We start from the raw sequence: 22,038 nt of genomic DNA, 5'->3' as shown, positions 1-22,038 counted from the left end.
AGGAGGGTGGCTCTCAAGAGAGGGGTCAGCAGCTTCACCTCCTTGTAGCTAAGACTGGCTGGGATCTCCCTCGTCACCTCCTCCAAGGGTTCTCTAGGTCTCTGGGCTTGTCTCTCTGGGGCTTTCTCTGGCTCTCTGTTGGTTCCTTGGACACGTTTTAGAGCCCGCAGCAGGGCTGGGCACCGGCAGCTCGGTACTGGTGCTTTACCCAGCAGGTGGCATCTCTGCGGACCGAGTCCCTGGCGTCAGAACCCCTGATTCTTTTCCCTCTGCTTCTGCTTCTGCCCCCTCCTCTGTTTCAGTCGGTCTTGATCTCTGTCTCTGCATGTCTCTGTCTAATGTTCCATGTGAGTGTCTGTGTGTCTGTCTTGGTGCATCTCTCCTTTCTGTGTCACTCTCTCTCCCTCAGTCGCTGTTTAGTTCTGTCTCTCTTTCCTGCCCTTTCTCTTTCAGTGTCTGTCTGTATGTCTCTCAGGAAGTATGTGTCTCTCTGTCTCTCCATCTCTCTCTTCTGTCTTTCTCTAGCTCTGTGTCTTCATTTGTCTGTCTCTGCCCCTGTGTATCTCTGTCTCTTACCACTGTCTCTGTGTGAGATTTGGTCTCATGATAGATGTAGATAGATAGATAGATAGATAGATAGATAGATAGATAGATAGATGATAGATAGACATCTATAGATACTCAGATATCTCGCTTGGTTTTTCAATATCCGACATTATCTCCATGTGTCTCTCTGTCTCTCTGTCTGTCTCTGTTCTGTTGCTGTCTCTCTTACTGTCAGTCTCTCTGTATTTTGACTGTCTCTGCCTCTACTGTCCACCTGTCCCTGTGTCCTCTCTCTCTTGCTCCCCTCCTTTCCACTTCTCTTCCCTTATCCCCAGGGCTTTCCCCATCCCTGCCTCTCTCTACCTCCTTTCTTCTCTTCGCCTGCCCTCACTCACTTCTAGGGCCTGGGGAAGTCAAGTCCCAGGAGAGGAGGAGTGAAGGGATCTCACTCCCCTCCCAGTCCTGCCCTGTCCCACTCTCCCCCACAGATGCCTGCAGCTGCTTTCACCATGGACAGTCTGAGCGTAGCCATCTTGCTCGGCCTCCTGGCTCTCACCTGGCTGTTCCTGATCCTCAGTTCAAGGGGCAAGGGTCAGCTGCCCCCAGGCCCCAGGCCCCTCCCATTCCTGGGAAACCTGCTGCAGCTTCGCTCCCAAGACATGCTGACCTCTCTCACCAAGGTGCAGGGACCTAGGCTTGGAGGAGGGGGCAGGAACGGGGGGAGGGGTCTCAGGGCTCCAGAACCCCTGTGACGTCTGTCTTCCTACTCCCAGCTGAGCAAGAAGTATGGCTCGATGTACACAGTGCACCTGGGCCCCAGGCGCGTGGTGGTCCTTAGCGGGTACCAAGCTGTGAAGGAGGCCCTTGTGGACCAAGGGGAGGATTTTAGTGGCCGTGGTGACTACCCTGTCTTTTTCAACTTCACTAAGGGCAATGGTAAGCCTGCCCCCTGTTTTCTCCACCCCAACTCATTCCACACTGAGGGAAGGGATAAGGGTAGGAGACTGTCCTCCCAATTTTTTTGATACTCAGGGCCACTGATCTCACCGATGACACCAGCTAGGATGCCAGACAGTGCTAGTCTAGGTAGAATCTGTTCCACCTTCATCCATCCCCACATCCCACCGCCATCTTGAAATGCACTTCCACACCAATCCCCACCTCCATCCAACTCCAACCCCATTCTCACCCCAATCCCTACCTCTAGCGTAACCACGTCAATAAATTTCCATCTCAGTCAAGTGGCCAAATTATCTGGCCCAGCCCACATTGCCCACCTCCACCCTGTCCTCATCAACCTTACCTCCATGTTCCCCATTCCAACCTCAACTTCATCTTTATCTGCAACACTGAGTCATCTCCCTCCCTCCATTCCCATTATGAACCTTCTCCCAGTCCCCGTGTTAAAATTTGTTATCAACCCCATCCTAACCCTTCATTCAAACTGAACTCCACCATATTTTTCTCCCCAGCCCTATCTTCTATCTCAATCACCTATTGAAGTTTTTGGTCCCCAGTTCCATTTCCAACCCTAAACAAACTACCATCACCAAAACCAACCCTGGCACATATCTACCCAAGCCCAAGCTCAATCTCAACCCCAATCTACCAATCCTTCCCATTCTACACAACTCCATTCCCATAAACAACCTCAAACCCAATTTTATCATGAGTCCCATAATCCTCCCTTACCCCGCCTTCTTTTCCCATCACAATCCAAGCCCAGATCCACCCATCCAGCCACTCGCATCAACTCCAAACCTCATCTATCTCAATATCCTGTCCTCCTTAGGTTTGAAATCACCTAGTCTTGTGGGTTTTCTTTTCTTTTCTTTTTTTTAACGTTAATCTTTATTCAAAGGAAGCCATATGACAGGGCCCAATAAATGACAAAGGAGAGAGAGAGAGAGAGAGTAAGTTGGCAGAAAGTTGCTCTGATTGAAAAGGACATCCTGGAGACTTGCATCTTGGACTATTTTTCTTCCCCTAAAGAAGCCCTGGGGCTCCCCCCCCCATCCCCCTCACTAGATGGGTCCCAGCTGCTCCAGAATTTGGAAGTAAAGAGCTCTGGTTAAAAGCAAAAATCCACCTATTGTGTATTGAATACACTTTCCACCTTCATGTCCCCTTCCTGGGCTTGATCTTATGACCTCACCTGTCCAGGGACACCAAATGCAAGGAGGTGGACACAGAGCAGTTGAGAAATCACCTTGCTACTTTTGCACAGAGAAAATCTGGATACGTACATTATCTGTTACTAAAGATAGCCACCATCTAATTCTTCAATACATAGTGCAGAGGGTAACAAACAACAGGGTTCTGTGGCTTACTGGCTGTGTACCTTTTGGACAAGTGGCTTCCTCTCTCTGACCCTGAGTTAGCTAGCATGAGAAAGTTGTTACAAGTCAATGAGATAATGCTGACAATGCAGGGGAAGCACTGAGATTTTTTTTCTTCTTTAGCATCTAGTTCTTTGCTTGTTCCAGGGAAATCAGAGATAAACACATAGGAGACCTTCTTCTACTATAGCCCCATCAACAGACTATGACCACCTACAGTGGTCAGGGCTGGGGTACGGGATGCCAGGGAAACTGTGGGAGCCCAGAGGAAGCACCTAAGCCAGGCAGGGAGGGAGGGCCAGCAAGGTCTTCCTGGAAGAAGGGACCTCTAAGTTGAGACCTAAAAGATGAAGATCACCAGTCAGGAGCAGACAGAGGGTGAGGAAGTTCTGGAAGAAGGACCAGCCTGTGCAAAGACCCCTGAGTCCAGGGAAAGAAGAGAACAGGGTCTGTCTTGTTCCTGGATGAGGTCCTAATGTCTCAGTGTTTATTTCTCTGGCTTTTCTCCCTTATTTGTCTTTTCATTAATTAATAAGCAATCACCAGCACGTCCTATGGGGTAAGCCCTGCACTGGACAATGCTAGGGACACAGTGGTGAACAAGACAGCCCCTCCCTCCCTCTACTCCCACCCCCACCATCACAGCTTAGAGAAGGAGATAGCCCGATGGCCAGGCTGTAATAATCCAGAGTGATCAGGTCTGGGTTGAGAGAAACAGAGACAGAGTGATCAGGACTATGGTGAGGAAGCCCAGGGCCCTATGGAAGCTCAGAGGTGGCCCCTGACCCAGCCTGGAGGGTTAGGAAGGACTTCCCGGGAGGGGGTAGATTCCAAATTCTCAGTCTCTCTCCCAGAAGACACCAGGAAAGGGGGCTCAGATGGCAGTGATCTTGGGGACAAGTCATCAGTTGAGCTGGCCCCTCCCCTCTCTCCAGGCATCGCCTTCTCCAACGGGGACCGGTGGAAGGTCCTGAGGAAGTTCTCTGTCCAGATTCTGCGCAACTTCGGGATGGGGAAGAGGAGCATTGAGGAGCGGATCCTGGAGGAAGGCAGCTTCCTGCTGGCAGAGCTAAGGAAAACCGAAGGTTGCGGTTCCCGAACGCAGTAGATACCCCTAACTCACACCCATCCTACTTAGTGGTCAGAACTGCCAGATAGCTTGGGCACCCACTCAAAACTCCGGGAGACCCCTCGCTTGGCCTGGCAGGAAGAGTGGTGTCCCCTGGAGGTGGATTGGCTTCAGGTGCCGTGTTCCTTGAGGTATGCGCTGTCTCTGTGTGGTATTTTATTTGTTTGTTTTTAAGATTTGTTTATCAGAGAGAGAGAGAGGGAGAGAGAGTGGGCAGGGAGGAGCAGAAGGAGAGGATCTTCACACCGACTCCCTCGTGAGTGTGGCAACCCACATGGGGCTCGATCTCCTGACCCTGAGATCATGACCTGAGTGAAAACCAAGAGTCCGCCACTTGACCAGCTGAGCCAACCAGGCGCCCCCTCTGTGTGGTATTTTTTCTTTAAACGAAAGGTTGTTGTGGTGGTGGTTGTTTTAAGATTTTATAAATTTATTTGAGAGCGAGAGAGAGAAAGCACGAGACAGGGGAGGGTCAGAGGGAGAAGCAGACTCCTGGCTGCGTGGGGATCCCCATGTGGGACTCGATGGGGGGGAGGGGGCGGAACTCCGGGATCATAACCTGAGCGGAAGGCAGACGCTTAACCTGAGCCAGCCAGGCGCCCCTCTGTGTGGTATTTTGAACGCAGTTTGTATAATTGGGGTGGATGACGATGACGATGATGATGCTGATGATGGCGACACTCTTGTGGGGCCCTGTGTTAAGCACATTTTCACGCATAAGCCCCTTAAGCCTCGGAACGATCCATTTTGCAGATGAGGAGACAGAGGCACAGAGAGGTTAACTGACTGGCTTGAAATGATAAAACTAGTCAGTGAAGGAGCCGAGATCTAAACCCGTGCGTGAGGTCCGCACTCAACACGCTGATGCACGTTTCCTGAGTGCTTTCTGGGGACCGGGCACCGGACTAAACTCTTCACGCAGATGAACACATCTCACTTCCCCTAAAACCCTGGGAAGTTATTACAAGCGATAAACCTGAGGCCCAGAAGGGTTAAGTCACGTGCCCAGGAAGTGGCAGAGTTGGGATGTGGACCCAGGTCAAGGCTGTGCACCCACGAAAAAAAATTAAAAATAACCAACACTTGGGGTACCTGAGTAGCTTGGTTAGGCATCTGACTCTTGATCTCAGCTCGGGTCTTGATCTCAGGGTCATGAGTTCAAGCCCCTCTTTTCGCTCCATGCTGCGTGTGGAGCCTACTTAAAAAAGAAAAATAAATATAAATAAAAATAACCAGCACTTACATGGTACCTACCATATGCCAGCACTGTTCCAAGAACTTCACGTATCTTACTGCCTTGAATAATCACTCAAACCTAAGAAGGAGACCCTATTACAAACCGCAATTTACAGGAGAAGAAACAAGCAAAGAGGTAAACAGCCCTCTACCCTGATCTCCAAATCTTGCTGGCTTTTGGGGGGGGGGGGGAAAGGGGTGGGAAATGTGGCCAGTGATGCCGCAAGGATTAAATAATAAGATGTAAATAAAGGAATAATGACTACCTGAGCTAGTTTTCTATGGCTGCTATTTTTTTTTTTAAAGCCACAAACTTAGTGACTTAAAGCAACACAAATTTATTGTTGTACCGTTCTGGAAGTCCATAAAACTAAAATGGGTCGGCCAGGCTGGCTCCTTCTGGAAGCTGTAGGGGAGAATCCATTTCCTTGCCTTTTCCAGCCTTGAGAGGCGCCCTGCATCCTTGCCTCGTGGCGCCTTCCCCTATCTTCAAAGCCAGCAACATAGCCACCTTCCAAAATCTCTCCCTCTCTTCTCTCTCTCTCTCTCTCTCTCCACCAACTCATCACCTTTCCTTACTGAGACCCGTCTGCCTCCCTAGTGATTACATTAGTCCCACGTGGATAACCCAGAATAATCTGCCCATCTCAAAATCCTTAATCACGTGTTCACGGGCTCTTAGAGATGAGGACATGGACATTTGAGGGGGACCATTATTCAGCCTACCTGGTTCATACAGGCTCAGGACCGGCCAGGCCCTTAGCCAGCCACACTTTCACCGGCTCCCTACAACAGCTCCATGAGAAGACTGTCATCAAGCCCATTTTGCAGACGAGAAAACCGAGGCTCAGAGAAGGGAAGTCGGTTCATCCGGCCACACCGAGACTGAGAGGACAAGCCAAGATCCAAACTATGTGGATCTAATGCCAGACTCAGTCTCCTGGGCCACGCGTTGCCGTAATAGCTAATGTGTTCTTTTCTGTGATTTGTTCAGTCGTCAGATCACTGGGTGTCAGGTGTCGTGTTGAAGGTGTTGTGCCATCGCTGGCTGAGGCTGTAGTATTGTCAGGCACTGATGTGATATTGTATTGTGTTGATATTGTATGTATGTTGTTTTGTCTGGTGCGTGCTGTGTGTCCTATCGTGAAGACTAGCCTGTTCCGTTGTTTGGTGGTGGTGTCGTTGTGCTGAAGGATGTTGTGAGTTCTGTCTGCCTGGCGTGTTGCCAAGGACTCGCGGGGTGTGGGATGTCACGCTGCAGGTCACGTGGCCAAGACCGTTTGTTCTGTGCTGCGAGGCTGGGTTGGATGCTGTGCCCTCTAGAGCTGTTGCCGCTGGGGGTCTGGTGTGTTGCACAGTGCGCCCCCTGACCCACTCCTCCCCTCGCTCTCAGGCAAGCCCTTCGACCCCACGTTTGTGCTCAGCCGCTCCGTGTCCAACATTATCTGCTCTGTGATCTTCGGCAGCCGCTTCGACTACGACGATGAGCGTCTGCTCACCATTATCCGCCTCATCAATGACAACTTCCAAATCATGAGCGGCCCCTGGGGAGAGGTCAGGAGGCCTAGTTCGGGCGGGACAGGGTTGGGGTTTATCCAGTCCTGGGAAAGGGGAAACAGAGGCCTCTGCCTGGCCACGCCCCCTTCCTGTCTGGCTCCGCCCCCGCGTCGCACCACCGGGTCAAGGTCAAGCTCCCCAAGTTGCTACAGATACCTAGACCCCCCGCCCCACCTCGGTTTCCCAGAACCCAGCTGACCTACAAGGTCCCGCCCATGCCTACCTGCTCCACCCTGACCTTACTGGCAACCCCCCCCCACACACGCACACGCACGCACACACGCTACCTGACCCTCCAAACCCCTCCGATTCCCCTTATCCCCAGTTGTACAACATCTTTCCGGGCCTCCTGGACTGGGTACCCGGGCCGCACCGACGCCTTTTCCGGAACTACGGGTGCATGAAGGACCTCATCGCCCGCAGCGTCCGCGACCACCAGGACTCCCTCGACCCCAGCTCTCCCCGGGACTTCATTGATTGCTTCCTCAACAAGATGGCACAAGTAAGCCTGGCCTGAAAGTCTCATCTCTGGTCTGACCTGCTGCCCCCGCCTCAAACCCACGAGGATCCCGGGCTGAGCGGGTTTGAGAATGGTGTCCCTACATCTGGGGAGTGAAGTTGGAACATCTGGCTCCGCTCTGCTGGAGCCCGGAGCCACTCGGGGCTCACCGCCAATTAACAGCTCATTAAGAAGTCCTTAAGGATCTGTTAATCGTGGGCCCTGTGGCTGAGGTTTTCTCTACCACCCCTTACGCGTGCTCCCCAGCTTCCCTGAGGAAAGAAAGTTAAGCAGAGGAGGGACTGAACGGACGCACCCAAAAGGAGTCCTGCAGATCTATGCGGAGCGGGTCGCACGGACTCTGAGCTTGTGGTCAGTGTCCGGGCCGGATCTCCCGGCCCGGGCTCATACCCCTACCCCCTCGACCCCCGCAGGAGAAGCAGGACCCGCACAGCCACTTCCACATGGACACCCTGCTGATGACCACACATAACCTGCTCTTTGGTGGCACCGAGACCGTGGGCACCACCCTGCGCCACGCCTTCCTTGTACTCATGAAGTACCCAAAAGTGCAAGGTGCGTGAGCCCCAAGTCTGGCCCGGAGATCCTGGACACAGCGCTCTGGGGCACACCTGCTCGTGCCCCACCAGCCTCAACTAGCCTACCTCTAAGCCCCGCCCACAACCAACGGGCGCCGCTCCGCCCAGCATGCCAGATAGCCCAGGCCTCCAGTTTATGCCTGAGAGCCCCAGGCAAACCCACACGGAGGCCGACCCCATCCACAGGGCTCCCGCGGTCCACAGTCCGCTGGAACCTGGACTTCGTGGTCTCTGGTCTTGTTTTGGGCCCACCTCTGACCCTGACCACACAGCACGCGTCCGGCCTCAGAGCCCCGATCTCACAGTCGGCTAGCTAGAGCCTGGCCCCGAGCCTCAGTCGCAGGGCCAGCCAGGAACCATCAGTCTGACCCTCACAGTCTCACCACGTGCCCACACAGAATGGTCTGGGACCCCACCACCCCAAACCTCGCCTCTGGGCGGATCCCGGAACCCTGGCCTCCAGCAGAGTCTATTAGGGTCCATACCGCCTGCCCCACCCTCCGATCTCTCCTAGCTTTCGCACAGTCCACCCACTCGACCCACACTCCATCCGGCCTGGTCCTCGAACCTCGCCCGCAGTCCCATCCCAGACCTGGATTCTGGGCAGCCCCTCAGCCCTGCCCGCACAACCCCGCCCCCACAGCCCCGCACAACCCCAAAATTTGGTTGGCCCTTACACCGACCAAATTTTCGCCCTCAACTACGTCTCCCAAACCAACCCTTCCCCTCGAGGCTCCCGCTAACCATCACAGGCATCTCTGCAGTGGCGTCCCTACTGAGAAGCGTTGGCTGGACCCCGCCCACACATGCATACGCTTCTGCCCCCCCAGTCGAGCCCACTGGGACCCTTGACTAAGCTCCGCCTCCACCTCCAGCCCGCGTACAGGAGGAGATCGACAGAGTGGTGGGTCGCGCGCGGCTGCCGGCGCTGGAGGACCGAGCGGCCATGCCTTACACAGACGCGGTGATCCACGAGGTGCAGCGCTTCGCAGACGTCATCCCCATGAACTTGCCGCACCGCGTTACTCGGGACACAGCCTTTCGCGGCTTCCTGATACCCAAGGTGTGCTGGGCACCTGGCAATGGACGTCTGGCACACTAGGAAGAGGCATCCAAGATTCGCCAATGGCATCTGGGTCTCTAGCAAGGAGGATCCCAGGCCCTAGCAATCAGTACCCAGGGCCTTAGTGACGGGCACCCCAAGTTCTAGCAACAAACATCTGAAACTCTTAAATCCAGAACCTCAGCCCCTTCCTAGGATCTATTCAGCACTATAATGGACACGATCCTGACCTGAACCCCAGTCCCCTTCCCCATAACAGCTCCCCTCCCTAGGACCCCTCTCCAGCATCCCCAGGGTAAAACACTTCATCCTGGGGACCCCCTATGCCTTAATACTGTTCTGAGAGAACTCTCCCTATTCCCAGAAACCCCAAATCTGTTCTGACAAGGGGAGGTATCCCTCATCCCTGTCAACACAGCTTCCAGAACCCATCACTTGGAACCCAAGACAGCGACACACATTTCCTAAATCCCTGTTGGAGTCCTAAGCTCCATGTCCCATTATCAAGTCCTCCCTCAAATTTCAGCTTGAGAATCTCCCAGATCTTCTACCCCCACTAATTCTGCCTCCCCACCCACACAGGGTACAGATATCATCACCCTTCTTAACACAGTCCATTATGACCCCAGCCAGTTCCTGACGCCCCAGGAATTCAACCCTGAGCATTTTCTGGATGCCAATCAGTCCTTCAAGAAGAACCCTGCCTTCATGCCTTTCTCAGCTGGTGAGAGCCTTGGAGACAAGAGTCAGGGTCTTTTGGGCCCCATATTCCTACGCACATTCCTCATTCCTAATTCCACTCTCCAAACCCTCTGGCTTCTTCATCCCACCGCATCCTCAGCTTTGGACGTGCAGAGACATTTGTTCTGCCTCCCAACTCTGCTCCTATAGGCAGATAATGGCTAAAATCCTTATGGAGGGAGGTGGGGAGACAGGATATTAATTCAACTTGGAAGTGGTCACCGTCAGTCTCTCCACTAGGTGGCGGAGGTGAGCAGTTCTAGTTTCCTTGGCTTTGGTCTTTATCCTGCGGGGGGGGGAAAAATCTTCCCCGTTTAACCCAGTAGCAGAAATAAAAAGGGGGAGGGAGGAATAATAATAATAAGCCACTTACCATATTGCCTACTGTGTGCCAAGCGCTACCTCTAAGAAGAGCTATTAGAGTGGTGGAGGGTTAGGTTTTCTAGCCAGACCCCAGCTCTGTCATCTCCTAGCTATAATGGCCTTGCATGTTACTTCACCTCTGTGTGCCTCAACGTCCACACCTATAAAATGGAGAATGATAAGGCCCACCTCTTGAAATTGTTATGAGGATTAAATTAATATCAGTATAGTGCCTAGAGTAACATACGACACGCAGTATGACATACATGGCATTATAGTCTCATTTCTTTACCTGAATTTACCATTCACAACAATCTAAAGAGGCACTACTATCATCCCTATTTTATTTTTTATCATCCCCATCTTAAATACCCAGAAACTGGCTTGCCCAAGATCACAGAACTAGTAACGTCAGAGCCCGAATTTGAACCCATGAACTTGTCTTTGTGTTGGCCAGATCCTTTTTGGTCCCGGATTTACTTAAAGCACCTTTCCCAGACCTTTAGACCGGTGGCTCTGTGACGTCTCCAATCATTAGCTTCGTATGTTTTTCTCCGAGCATTTGGGACTGCAGCGCCTCACCCCATCTTATGTCGCCGCTCCTCCGCACCCTCCCACTCCCGCAGGTCGCCGACTGTGCCTGGGCGAGTCGCTGGCGCGCATGGAGCTCTTCCTCTACCTCACCGCCATCCTGCAGAGCTTCTCGCTGCAGCCGCTGGGGGCGACCGAGGACATCGACCTGACGCCGCTCAGCTCCGGGCTCGGCAATTTACCGCGGCCTTTCCAGCTGTGCGTGCGCACGCGCTGACGCCGCGGCCCTTCCAGACTCGCCCGCGAGCTGGGAGGGGGCAGCGGGGAGGAGCTCGGTCCCCTTGTTCGTTCCCCTGTGCCCCCATCCCTCTCGCTCTCACGCTCGCTTCCCCGCACCTGTGCCTGCCGCCTGCCCACCCTCCAGTCCCCAACTTGACCTGGTCTGAGCCCCCAGGGGCAGAGAAACGCAAGGGGAGGGGGAAGAGCTTGCCTCATTCCGTTGCGCGTCCTTTGGGGGACTGTTTTTATCATTTTCTAATAAAGTATCTTTATGAAAGATTCAAATCTGCCCGGGCTGAATTACAGGGAGGAGGGCAGCCTCCTAGGATGGGGAGAAGGAACGTCTGGCTCAAAGGAGACCCCGAACTGACTAGTTCTACCCTCACGCTTAGAGGGGCTAGAAATTGGGAGAAATTGTTTCCTGGGGTAAGGGCTGGACGACAGACTGACGACAGAGAGTTAGAGAAACCAAGGCAGAGAAAAAGCCGCCCAGAGATACACAGACCGGGTCTGCAAGAGATGCAGGGTGCCCTACAAAGATGAGATGATCGAGATGGAAGCAGGGAGAACGTGACAGAGCGGGAGACAGACACAGAGACGGAGAAAGAACACTGATATTTACACAGTGCTTCCTATACACTCTAAACCTGCCCATTTAAATCTCCCTATAAGATAAAGAGGCATTATACACTTTTAAAAAGATTTTATTTAAGAAAGAGACAGTGAGAGAGAACATGAGCAGGGAGGAGAGGGAGAAGCAGACTCCCCACGGCTGGGAACAAAACTCAGACTCCAACCCTGCTCCCTTCCACGTCACAAGTCAGATGCAGAGGGATACAGGGACGGAGAAATGGGGAGACGGAAGAGAGACAAAAAAAGAAAGAAGTGGCCAGGGAAGGCCAGAGAGGAAGAGCACTGAAGGGGAGAAGTAAGGCACTGGAAGACCATTCAGACTATTCCTTTGTCTTGCAATTCCGGGACAGCACGGGGCCTCCCAACCTGGGACTGGATTTGTCAGCCTGACATCCTGCTGACAGAAGCTTTTCTCAAGAAAAGGTGCGTCTTCAGATCCATGGAGCCACAGTCAGGCAGAGCAGTGGTGGCCCCCCAGCCATGGGTGGAGGTGGCCCGGCGACCCTACCCTAAATGGGGCTCCCCAAGGCCATCGAGAAGCTGGGACATGCTCTGCTGAGACTTATAGGCAGTCCCCACACCAGGCGTTGGCTCCTTAATCCCTATGTTGTTCCCACCATGGGCCAACCAGAGAGTCTGCCCCAAGGCCCCAGACAGGGACAGGGAGGTGGAGAGAGAGAGGGAAAGACTCCGAGGTCCTGATGAAGAAAGGAGGTAGCCCCAGGAAGAGGCAGCAAAGAGAAACACATGGAAATACTAATAAAGAGCTGGAGAGAGATAGGAGAGACAGAGAGATGCAGACAGACAGACAGGAAAGATCCTGAAAATCAAGACGGGGAGTGAGAGATACAGGGAGGCACTGACAGGAAGGAAGAGACAGATGCCTGGAGAGAAGGGAGACAGGAGATTCTAAAGCAGAGCTAGAAATTGAGAGGAACAGAGATGAAGACAGACAGAAATCTGAGAGCAGAAAGAAAAGGGAGCTAGAGAGACAGGAGCCTTAAAAGATGAGACATAGAGACAGCAAGGAGAGAGACAGTCACAAGGATTCAGCAAAAGAGACAGAGGAAAATAGAGTCCGAGTTAAAGACAGAAACAGACAGAAATCGCGGTAAAGAGAGTTAGGCATTCGCTCTACATTTACTGAGCACCCACTGTGTGCTGAGTACTGTTTTAGTGCTGGGGATGCAGAAGCGGACAGGACAAACGCCAGCTCTTGAAGAGACCCAGAGAGAGCAGCTCATGGAGGAGAGCCTGACGCAGTGGGATGGGGTGGGATCCGGCGAGGGCACACCCCACCGCGCCCCCCTGCTGTCTGTGGAGTCCGCACCCTGGAGCAGGGGCCCTGCCGGAGACCCGCTGCTAGTCCCCAGGGTTCCTGGACGGAGAGAGCCTGACAGGTCGGGAGCCCCAGGGCAGAGACAGAGGAAAGAGAAACTGAGAGGGATACAGACAGGAACAAAAGCAGACAGAGTAAAACAGAGGCGGAAAGAGAGAGCGAGATGAACAAAGAAACACAGAGGAAGAAGCTGAGAGATGAAACAAAGATAAACAGAGAGAGACAGAGACCCTGAGAGACACTCCCAGAGACAAGGCCAGTCCCAGACGCTGTGCCGCCCCGTCCTCTCCCCAGGTCTGGGCCCTGGGCCAGGCACCTGGCGGAAGGCTGGATCCGGCCAGGCAGGGGCCTGCGGGAGGGTGGGCCGCCTTCCTGAACAGTGTACCGGTACAGCATTCGCGGTTCCAAGAGCAAGGGCAGGGAAGTGACAAGGGTTCAGGCGCCGGTCCCCAGCCATCACCAGCACAGGGCACAGGAGCGCCAGGCTAATGGGTATGTCACCAGAGGTGTTTTGGGAAGTGTATTTGGAAGTCAGGAATGTATTTAGGAATCAACATAGGGTACAGCATTCAGGGGGTCACGGGCCCAAAGGTGGCCAGGGGACTCAGAAGTGCACACCTATGGGCCAAGAAGATGGATCCAAAAGACCCAAAGGCTCAGTGGGGTGCTCCTGTTGCTCAGGTGTATTGACACAGAGAAACTTGTGCAATAAAGCAGCCAAATAGGGCAGGTCGTGCCTGGCACAACGGTGACAGAGCTGGGGGGCTGGGTGGAGACCTCAGTTTGGGGAAGCTGCAAAATGAGCAGCCTGGAGACGCCCACCTCTCCCACTCCCGGTATCCACCCCGACTCCACCCAAGACCCAAAGGGAATCAAATAAAGGCCAAGGGGGCAGGCATGGAGGATAAGAGGGCATGATGTTCACAGGCCTCACAGCACTGCTGCTGCTGCTGCTCCTGCTGCTGGCCCTAGCCAGGAGGGGTTGGGGTGCCTGGGGCACTCAGACTCAGGGGGCCCTACCCCCCGGGCCTACACCACTCCCACTGCTGGGGAACCTGCTGCAGCTGGAGTCCGGACGCCTGGACCGTGCGCTCATGGAGGTAGCCCCGACGGTGGGTTGGGGGGCTGGAAGTCCTGGTTCTCTGAATGAAGACAGCTGAGGGCTCTGACCCCATGAGTCCTGGGGAGGGTTGAGGGGCCCAGAGTCCTGTGTTCCAACAAAGAAGGAGACTACGGGTGGAAGCTGGGAGCCTGGACATCTGCTTGAGAGAGGAAAGGGACAGTGGGCCTGAGTTCCTGGTTCCTGGCAGAGTCGTCCTGGGATCCCTTCCTCCCCGCCCCCAACTCCTGGGTCCTGAGGGAGGAGGAGCCTGGAGTGAGAAGTCAGGCGGAGGGGCGGGGGTGTCTGCTCTCCTGGTTCAAGGTGAGGAGAGTACCGAGGGCCCAGACACCTAGTTCTGAGGGTGCAGGGGGCTCGGGCTCTGGTCTTGTAGATCCAAAGGGAAAACAGAGCTGGGGGCCTGGACTCCTGCGGAAGGAGGAGGAAGGAGGTGGGGATCTGACCTCCTCCGCCAGTAATGAGGGGATGAGATGGGGACTCCTGGGTCGGAAGGAAGAGGGAGCTGGGGGAGGAAGTTCAGGGATGGAGGAGGTGGTCAGAAGCCCCAACCAGGACCCGCTGAGCACCCGCTCCGCGTAGCTGTCTGGCCGCTGGGGCCCAGTGTTCACAGTGCGGCTGGGCCCGCGCCCTGCAGTGGTGCTGTGCGGCTACTCGGCGCTGCGGGACACATTAGTGCTGCAAGCGGATGCCTTCTCCGGCCGCGGGGCCATGCCTGTTTTCGAACGCTTCACTCGCGGAAACGGTAAGTCCCAGGCGGCGGAAGCGCTGGCCTGGACCACCCAGTTTGAGCGATCGGGGGCGGGGCCAGGGCGATGGGGCGGGGCCGAACGAGAAGGCCAATGACGGCCAACGGTGAGAGGGTGGGGCGGAGCTAAAGTATAGGGGCCGAACTGGAGGGGCTGGTTCCTGATGCAGCCAATAGAAGAAAGAGAAGAGCCCAAGCGTCAAAACCGAAGACAGCAAGCACTGGTTAGGGATCGAGACCATCGGCGGTGGGACTAACGTGTGGATAGGGCCGAGAAGGCTGAGGTTGCAACCAAGAGGTCTGGAAACCAGCAGAATTGAAGGGTTGCTAGGAAGCCGGCTCCAAAACTGGACGCTTCCAGGATGGGGCGTGGCCAACTCCCCGGCACGCCCCTTCTCTGCCCACCCCCAGGCATCGTGTTTTCTAACGGGCGGCGCTGGCGGACGCTGCGCAATTTTGCGATGGGAGCACTAAAGGAATTCGGGCTGGGAACGCGGACCATAGAGGAGCGCATCCTGGAGGAGGCGGCTTATGTGCTTGGCGAATTTCAAGCCACCATTGGTGCGGCCTGGTCGGGAAAGGAGAGTGGGGCCTTTTGTGGATGTGGCCAATGATCAAGAAGGGGCAGGGCGGGGCGACTGGCTAGCTCTGTCCCTAGAGCCAGCGACTCCCCATCTGGGTTGTAGGTTCCGGCCCCAGGTTTGGTGTACAAGTTACTTAAAAATAAAATCCTTAAAAAGCAAGGGGGGGTGGGGGCGGAAAGGCATCTGTAGTGGAACGAAGTCAGTAAGCCGAGCCACAGAGGAAAGACCCCCGTCCTGTTCCCACTCCCAGGAGCGCCGTTCGACCCCCGACGGCTACTAGATAATGCTGTCTCTAACGTTATCTGTTCGGTGGTCTTCCGGAACCGCTACGGCTATGAGGACCCAGAGTTCCTGAGGCTCCTGGATCTCTTCCATGACAACTTCCGAATCATGAGTTCCAGATGGGGCGAGGTGAGAGGGCCAGCCTCAGCCCCTCCCTCCTGTGCCTAACCTATGCCAAACCCGGGGTACATAGACCTACCGACCTCGGATGTATAGATCGAGTCTTAGAATCTTGGAACGGAAGAGTTCTGGAACTTAGAACATCAAAGTCCTGGTGCAAGCTCCCCGCAGGAGAACTAGTGGTCTTGTTCAAGGTCCTGTTGCGGTCTGCCCCCCTACCCCCAGATGTACAACATCTTCCCCTCCCTCCTTGACTGGCTCCCGGGCCCACACCACGGAATCTTTCAAAACTTCACGGAACTTCGGTTCTTTATCTCTGAGCAAATCCAGCGGCACCAGCAGACGCGGCAGCCTGGGGAGCCCCGCGATTTCATCGATTGCTTCCTGGATCAAATGGATAAGGTGCAGGCCCCTGCTACCGTAAACTCTCCCCATGCCGCCCACCAGGAGGTGCCAAGCACGCCGCAGCACCCATCTCTGTCCGCAGGAACAAGACCCAGAGAGCCATTTCCAGGAGGAGACATTGGTGATGACGACGCATAACCTTTTCTTCGGGGGCACGGAGACTACGAGCACCACTCTGCGCTATGGGCTCCTCATTCTGCTTAAGTACCCAGAGGTGGCAGGTCCAGGAGCTGGAAAGCCTGGGGTGAGGGGGCTAGGGTTTGGGGATGGCTGGGGGACAGGGCGTGCGCAGCTCACACTCTCTGCCCACCCCAGCCAAAGTGCAGGCCGAGCTAGATGCTGTGGTAGAGCGGATGCGCACCCCGAGGCTGGAGGACCGTGAGCGCCTGCCCTACACCAACGCCGTGCTGCACGAGATCCAGCGCCTCATCAGCGTGCTGCCGTTGGGGCTGCCACGTGCCCTCACCCGTGACACCCACTTGCGTGGCTACTTTCTGCCCAAGGTGCCCACCAAGCATGGGGATTCTGTGCGGGCCTGGGAGCACCTATACCTGGAATCATCAGCCCTGAGCATGTGCAATGCCAATTCACAAAGCCCCGGTAGCAGGAAAGAAGGCCCGCCTTCCCACTGGCTTTACAATGGGGTCTTGGATGGAGGAAAGGCAGTGACTAACCAAGTCCCCCGGGGTTACCCCTGTGTACCCCCCCACCAGGGTACCTTTGTGATTCCTCTGCTCGTGTCTTCACACCGGGACCCCACCCAGTTCAAAGACCCAAACTGCTTCAACCCCACCAACTTCCTGGACGACAAGGGCAACTTCCAGAGCAACGATGCCTTCATGCCCTTTGCCCCAGGTCTGGGCCAGGAAGGGAGGGGACAAGGCTGGGCAGGCCCCCAGAGGCATGGTGCCCACCCTGCATCCCTGTGTCCTCAGGAAAGCGGATGTGCCTGGGTGCAGGCCTGGCGCGATGGGAGATCTTCCTCTTCTTCACCACCATCCTGCAGCGCTTCTGCCTGCTCCCTTTGGGGAGTCCCAGCAACATCGACCTCACCTCGCAGTGCACTGGCCTGGGCAACATCCCCCCAGCCTTCCAGCTCTGCCTAGTGGCCCGCTGAGTCAGGCTCAGCCGCCCTCTGCTCTGGCTCCCAGACCTCCTTACCCACTTTGGTCAATAAAGGCCCTGAACTACAGCTGGATGGGTCTCCTTACCAGTAAGAGGGAGCAGGAGAAGCAGATGTTTGCAGCTCTGAGGTAAACTTTTACTTCTTTCTTGGCTGACAGGACTCTTCACGCCCATGCTCCTCCCAGCACCTTTTCTCCTGCCCACACAGTGGCAGCCTAGTCCAGAAGGTGCCATGGCCACAGGGCTTGGGGAGTCCCCTCACATTCCAGGCTGGAGGCATGGGGGCCTTAGGGAAACCGTCCCCCCAACAAACCTTTGCCAGCAAGAGGCCATGACATCCCCAACCCCTCATCCTGCATCCTGGTGGGAGGTGGCAATGCCTCCTTCCAACTCTCCACGTCTGAGAGGAGCACAACCAGACAGGGCAAGCCGCAGGGCCCCAGCTCCAGTGATGTCAGCTCCCGGCAATGGCCCCTGCCCAGATCGCAACCCCAGCCCCCATCACAGGGCAGCAGAGGTCTCTCCTCCTCCTTGGTCCTCAGCGTCAGACGGAGCCCTCCACACCAGGCAGGACAGAGGCAAAGCTGGAAGCAGCAGCGGTGGCAGAAAAGGAGCAGGCACCGAGACTGGTGGGCTGCTGCGCCAGCAGCACGGGGCCAAAGGCTCTGCCGAAGTCAGGGCAAGCTGTCTGTCCATGCAGCTCTGGGGCTGGCCACTAGGTGGGCGTAGTCGGCTGTGACACAGGTACTTGGACACCTTTCTGTCCGGATGCTAGGGGTGAGACAAGAGGAGACAGGGAGTCATCAGGGAAGGGACACAGAAGCCAAGAAAAACATGGGAAGATGGAGGAGAGGACCGCATGCTGGGGCTACCAGGAGAGAGGGCCGTCGAGGGAAGATGGCCAGAGGAGAGAAAAAAGGAGTCGCAAAATTTAGGAAGAGATTGACAAGGTGGATAAGGGGACTTGAGGCCTTGTGAGGTACATGGAATAGGAAGGGTTTGAGAGGGGTGATGTTTGGGAAGCAGGTACCTAGCTGATACTTGTCTTTGGCTGCTGCCCGCTCCTTAGCATCAAAATACCAGACAGTGATGGCGTACCTGGGGATCAGAGCAGCCCCGAAGGGCAGTTAGACATCACTTTTCTTCAATTCCAGCCACCACATCCACAATGACACTGCAGTCCACCCTTCCGAGCCTGGTTCTGTTCCCACCTAGTCCCCTCTAAGCTCTTCACATCCTAGCCCTTCCTGGGGTCTGACACGACTTTGTTGGCACAGTGCAGGACACCTGAGCCCACCCCCACAAATATCGGTCATACCTGGTGGCATAAGCTGGTTTCACCTCGTGGGGGTTCCGCCGATCAGACCAGAAAATAAGCAACCGATCAAAGAGGGGCTCGATGTTGGCAACCACAGGGCGGCCCTCAGGGAAGATCTGCAGCAGGCCGCCATGCACCTGAGGGCAGGCCAGAGGGTGAGGCAAGAGGCTGGCGGGTCCAGCCTGAAGCCTCTGCCTTGCATCACCCCACCCTCCGGAGCCTGCGCTCTGATATGGCGGCTGCACATATCCCTCCCTCCCACCACTCAGCCTCTTAGAGTGAATGAATGACAGCCCAGAGTGGGGGGGGACGGGGCGGGGGACGGGACGGGACACAGACGGAAAGGACTGCACTGCCCTGCTGTGGGCTGAGAAGAGGAACCGAAGGATGTTAGAAGCTGAGCTGGGAATGTAAAATGGCGTGGATGCAGCCGCCTCACCCCCACCCTCACCGTCACCCCCTACCTTGACATCCCAGTTCTGATTCAGGTAATAGATACAGGTGATGCAGCGCCCATCACCGTGGGGATTGTCGACATGCCTCACGTACCCCAGCCCGTTGCCTGGGTAACACGCCACCATGGCCTGGCAGAGACAGATGGAGTGGGCTTAGGGGGCGAGGCAGGGATATTTGGGGAAGCAACCATTACCTCCTCTTTCTCACCCCTCCTGGCCCCTCGTCTCTCCCCGGACTTCTCCAAGGGCTCCAGCCCCCAGACCTCCTTGTCAGCCAAGCCACCAACTGTCAGAAGCCTCAGCCCTTGGGCCCTGATAGCCCACTCCCCATACACACATGCCCAGAGCCTGGTACCCATATGGGGCTCAATGAATAACTAAGAGTTTTGTTTTTTTAAGGATAACCTGACCCTCACCCCCACCCCCACCAGACCTTTCAGAATAAAACCAATTTACATGTTTTCTGGTATGGAGGGATGTGGCCTCACAGCACTGCACGAGGGGTTCTTGACCTTGGCTTCAGCATGGAATCACCTGGGATGCTGATGCCCAGGCCCATCTCAGAGGTTCCAAAATACTTGGTCTAAGGTGGAGCCTGGCATTTGTAAAGGTTCCCCCAAATAATTCTAATGTGCAGCAATGTTGAGAACTGATGTTCTTGACTACAAAGAACCCCCACTAAACAAATGCTGTGTTTCCTACACATATGAACAAGTACCAAAGCCCTGAGTGTGACTAGATCCTGAGCTCCAGCCCCTACTCCAAGGATAGCCTGCTGGGTAGCCCTTGACAGTCCCATCACCTGAATGGGCCTCAACGGCCTCATCCGTTAAACAGGCTAATAAACACCTCCTGTTTACAGACCTGGTGATTCCTGGCCCCCAAAGACCTTGGCTTCTGTCTATACAGCTCTAGCCAAGGGTTCTGACCTCCTCTCCCTGGTGGCTGCTGTCCCCCTTGACCATGTGGAGGTCTCGGCCCCAGCTGCTCCGGGACCTGTTTCACATCAGGGAGCTGACAGAAAAGTGGATGTGGAGCGAGGGAAAGGGCCCATGCGTTCCTTCAGACCTAACTCCCAGGTTCAAGGCCCAGTGCTACCACACCAGCTGTAACATCGGGCAGGAGACTTCACTTCCTGTCTCAGGTTCCTCATCTGTGAAATGGAGCTGATAAACTACTTCACAGGCAGTGTGGGAATTGAAGAAGACAAATGGAGGGCACCAAGCATAATGCCTGCCACGTGATGGAAAGCCGAGGCACAGGCTGAAATGACATTAAAAAACAAAGTCCCTGTCCTACTCTTTGCCCAGAGCCACTTGGGAGGGCTGCATAAGGCAAACAGGGGAGTACTGGCATGCAGACCCTCCAGCTCCTTGGACCACGTGTCTTGATACCTTGACCCACACTCATTCCAGGCCAGAGACGGCCACCTGCTGCTCCCCACTAACGCTCAGCTACACCTGTGGGCCAGAGCCCCAAAACACAGCCGGGGATAAACATTCCTGATCAAAAAGATGGGCATCTGCTGCCAAACAGGAGGCCGGCCTAGCACTCCCAGGCCAGCCAGCTTGACTCAATCTTCAGCCTGCTTCCAACACGTTACTCCCCGGTCCCACCCCCACCACGAGCGGTGGGCAGCTCTGCATTAAACCTGTGTACCCGAAGCACCACAGCACCCGCCCCGGGAACGAGGCCAGGAGGGCTGCAGCCGGGAGAGGCCACCCAGCAGTGGAGAGCCATGCTTCTCTGGCTGCACTGGGGCAAGACCTTGGCCCCCACCCGCCCCCCCAGGTTCAGGAGAACCTTCTTTGCACTGTTCACTCACTACAAACGGGTCAGTGCTTTGAGCAACCACCTCACTGGGAGAAAAGAACGTGGCTAAGCCCAGGTGGCTGCAATCCGTGAATCACTGATGAAGGACGGGCAACCCCTCCCCAGATAGAATCCAAGCAAAGATTCTGCTGGTTCTGCACAAAGATGGGGTGGGGACAGGGGTCCAGTGCTGCAGCCTCTTTCCCACAATCCATCTCCACACAGCGGCCAGAGACCCTCTCCTCCAGCTCTTCATTGCTCAAATCCCTTCAAGACCCCCACCACACCCCGAGAAAATACAAAACATCAATTTCGTATTTTCACAGCCTCAGCCCCCAAGGTCACCAATCTCAACTACTATTGCCTTCACTCTGCCCCAGCCTCTCAGGCCTCCTGACTGCCCTCTGACCAGTCCAGGCTCATGCACAAGGCCTCTGCCCCTGCCTGGAACACACCTCCCCTGGTCCTCCTTGTTATTCACATCTCAGATCAAAGGGCACCTTGAGTACTCCAGCTGAAGGCATCTAGGCTGATTTTCCATTCCACCCCTCTCAAGGTGAGATCAGTCCAGGTACTTGTTTACCTAGTACTAGTCCAACGGGCAGTCCCGTGGAAGCCCCTGGGGCCAGGCGTGTCTCCCTAGCACCCAAGCAGTAGCTGCTTACGGAAAGCACTCCTCTGGGTCTCAGGGCCTCCGCTGCGTCCTGCCCTGCACATCCTCACACACGGTCTCCCACTATGCAGGCAGGGACAGCGTCTGTGTTCTGGCGCAGAATGGGAGTCATGCATGAAGGCTAGGCACAGAAACAAGCCCTTTAAACTCCCATCAATCCCCCACATACACACCTTGGTGCGGAGGGGGGCATCCTCTGGCCCCAGAGAAGCACCTACTTCCTGCCCCCACAAAGGAAAGGGACTACAAGCAGAATGACATGGAAGCCCACTCTTCACCCTGCCATCTCAGGGAAGGGGCAGCTAGTATCAGAGCCAGGAGACTAAAGAATTAAAGACTATTGGTGACAATGTGCCAAAAGCCCCAACACCCACACCACACACACACACACACACACACACACACACACACACACACAGAGTATGTTTGAATCTGGGGACTGAGCCAATGACAGCAGGCCCCACCTCCAAGCTGCTCTTAAAGGGGCAACCAAGCAAGCCAGGCCCCCCCTGTGGTCCCCTATGGTTGTCCTTGATGCCAATGGG

General features: G+C 55.3%; 3 protein-coding genes across 4 annotated transcripts in view; 2 read left to right on the top strand and 1 right to left on the bottom strand.

Annotated features, from left to right (window-relative positions):
• Nucleotides 1-594: 594 nt before the first annotated feature.
• LOC103661052 (cytochrome P450 2F5) lies at nt 595-11,134 on the top strand. The gene is made up of 9 exons (XM_008688728.2): nt 595-1,226; nt 1,320-1,482; nt 3,821-3,970; nt 6,644-6,804; nt 7,133-7,309; nt 7,741-7,882; nt 8,781-8,968; nt 9,551-9,692; nt 10,699-11,134. Exons 1-9 carry the CDS (start codon nt 1,035-1,037, stop codon nt 10,878-10,880), a joined length of 1,497 nt encoding a protein of 498 aa, XP_008686950.2. The 5' UTR covers nt 595-1,034; the 3' UTR covers nt 10,881-11,134.
• Nucleotides 11,135-12,947: 1,813 nt separating this feature from the next.
• Nucleotides 12,948-17,302, top strand: LOC103661105 (cytochrome P450 2F2-like). Its single transcript, XM_040634006.1, has 10 exons — nt 12,948-13,346; nt 13,782-13,954; nt 14,554-14,716; nt 15,131-15,280; nt 15,554-15,714; nt 16,027-16,107; nt 16,193-16,331; nt 16,426-16,613; nt 16,824-16,965; nt 17,046-17,302. The coding sequence occupies exons 1-10, from the start codon at nt 13,343-13,345 to the stop codon at nt 17,225-17,227; spliced, it is 1,383 nt and encodes a 460-aa protein (XP_040489940.1). The 5' UTR covers nt 12,948-13,342; the 3' UTR covers nt 17,228-17,302.
• Nucleotides 17,303-17,349: 47 nt separating this feature from the next.
• EGLN2 (egl-9 family hypoxia inducible factor 2) overlaps nt 17,350-22,038 on the bottom strand; it is an 8,812-nt gene continuing 4,123 nt past the window's right edge. Inside the window, exons 3-6 of one of the 2 annotated variants that reach the window (XM_040634007.1) lie at nt 19,018-19,137; nt 18,554-18,690; nt 18,266-18,333; nt 17,350-18,006 (exon numbers count right to left, since the gene is read on the bottom strand). In XM_040634007.1, coding sequence (XP_040489941.1) covers nt 17,951-18,006; nt 18,266-18,333; nt 18,554-18,690; nt 19,018-19,137 — 381 coding nt within the window. In that variant the 3' untranslated portion in view covers nt 17,350-17,950. The remainder of the gene's footprint in view (nt 18,007-18,265; nt 18,334-18,553; nt 18,691-19,017; nt 19,138-22,038) is intronic. The other variant, XM_040634008.1, reaches the window with a different exon arrangement.

The sequence above is a fragment of the Ursus maritimus genome, unplaced genomic scaffold, assembly GCF_017311325.1.
Source record: "Ursus maritimus isolate PB19 unplaced genomic scaffold, ASM1731132v1 scaffold_19, whole genome shotgun sequence".
Taxonomy (NCBI): domain Eukaryota; kingdom Metazoa; phylum Chordata; class Mammalia; order Carnivora; family Ursidae; genus Ursus; species Ursus maritimus.
The sequence above is the reverse complement of the archived record's forward strand: the minus strand, read 5'-3'. Positions and strand labels throughout refer to the sequence as shown.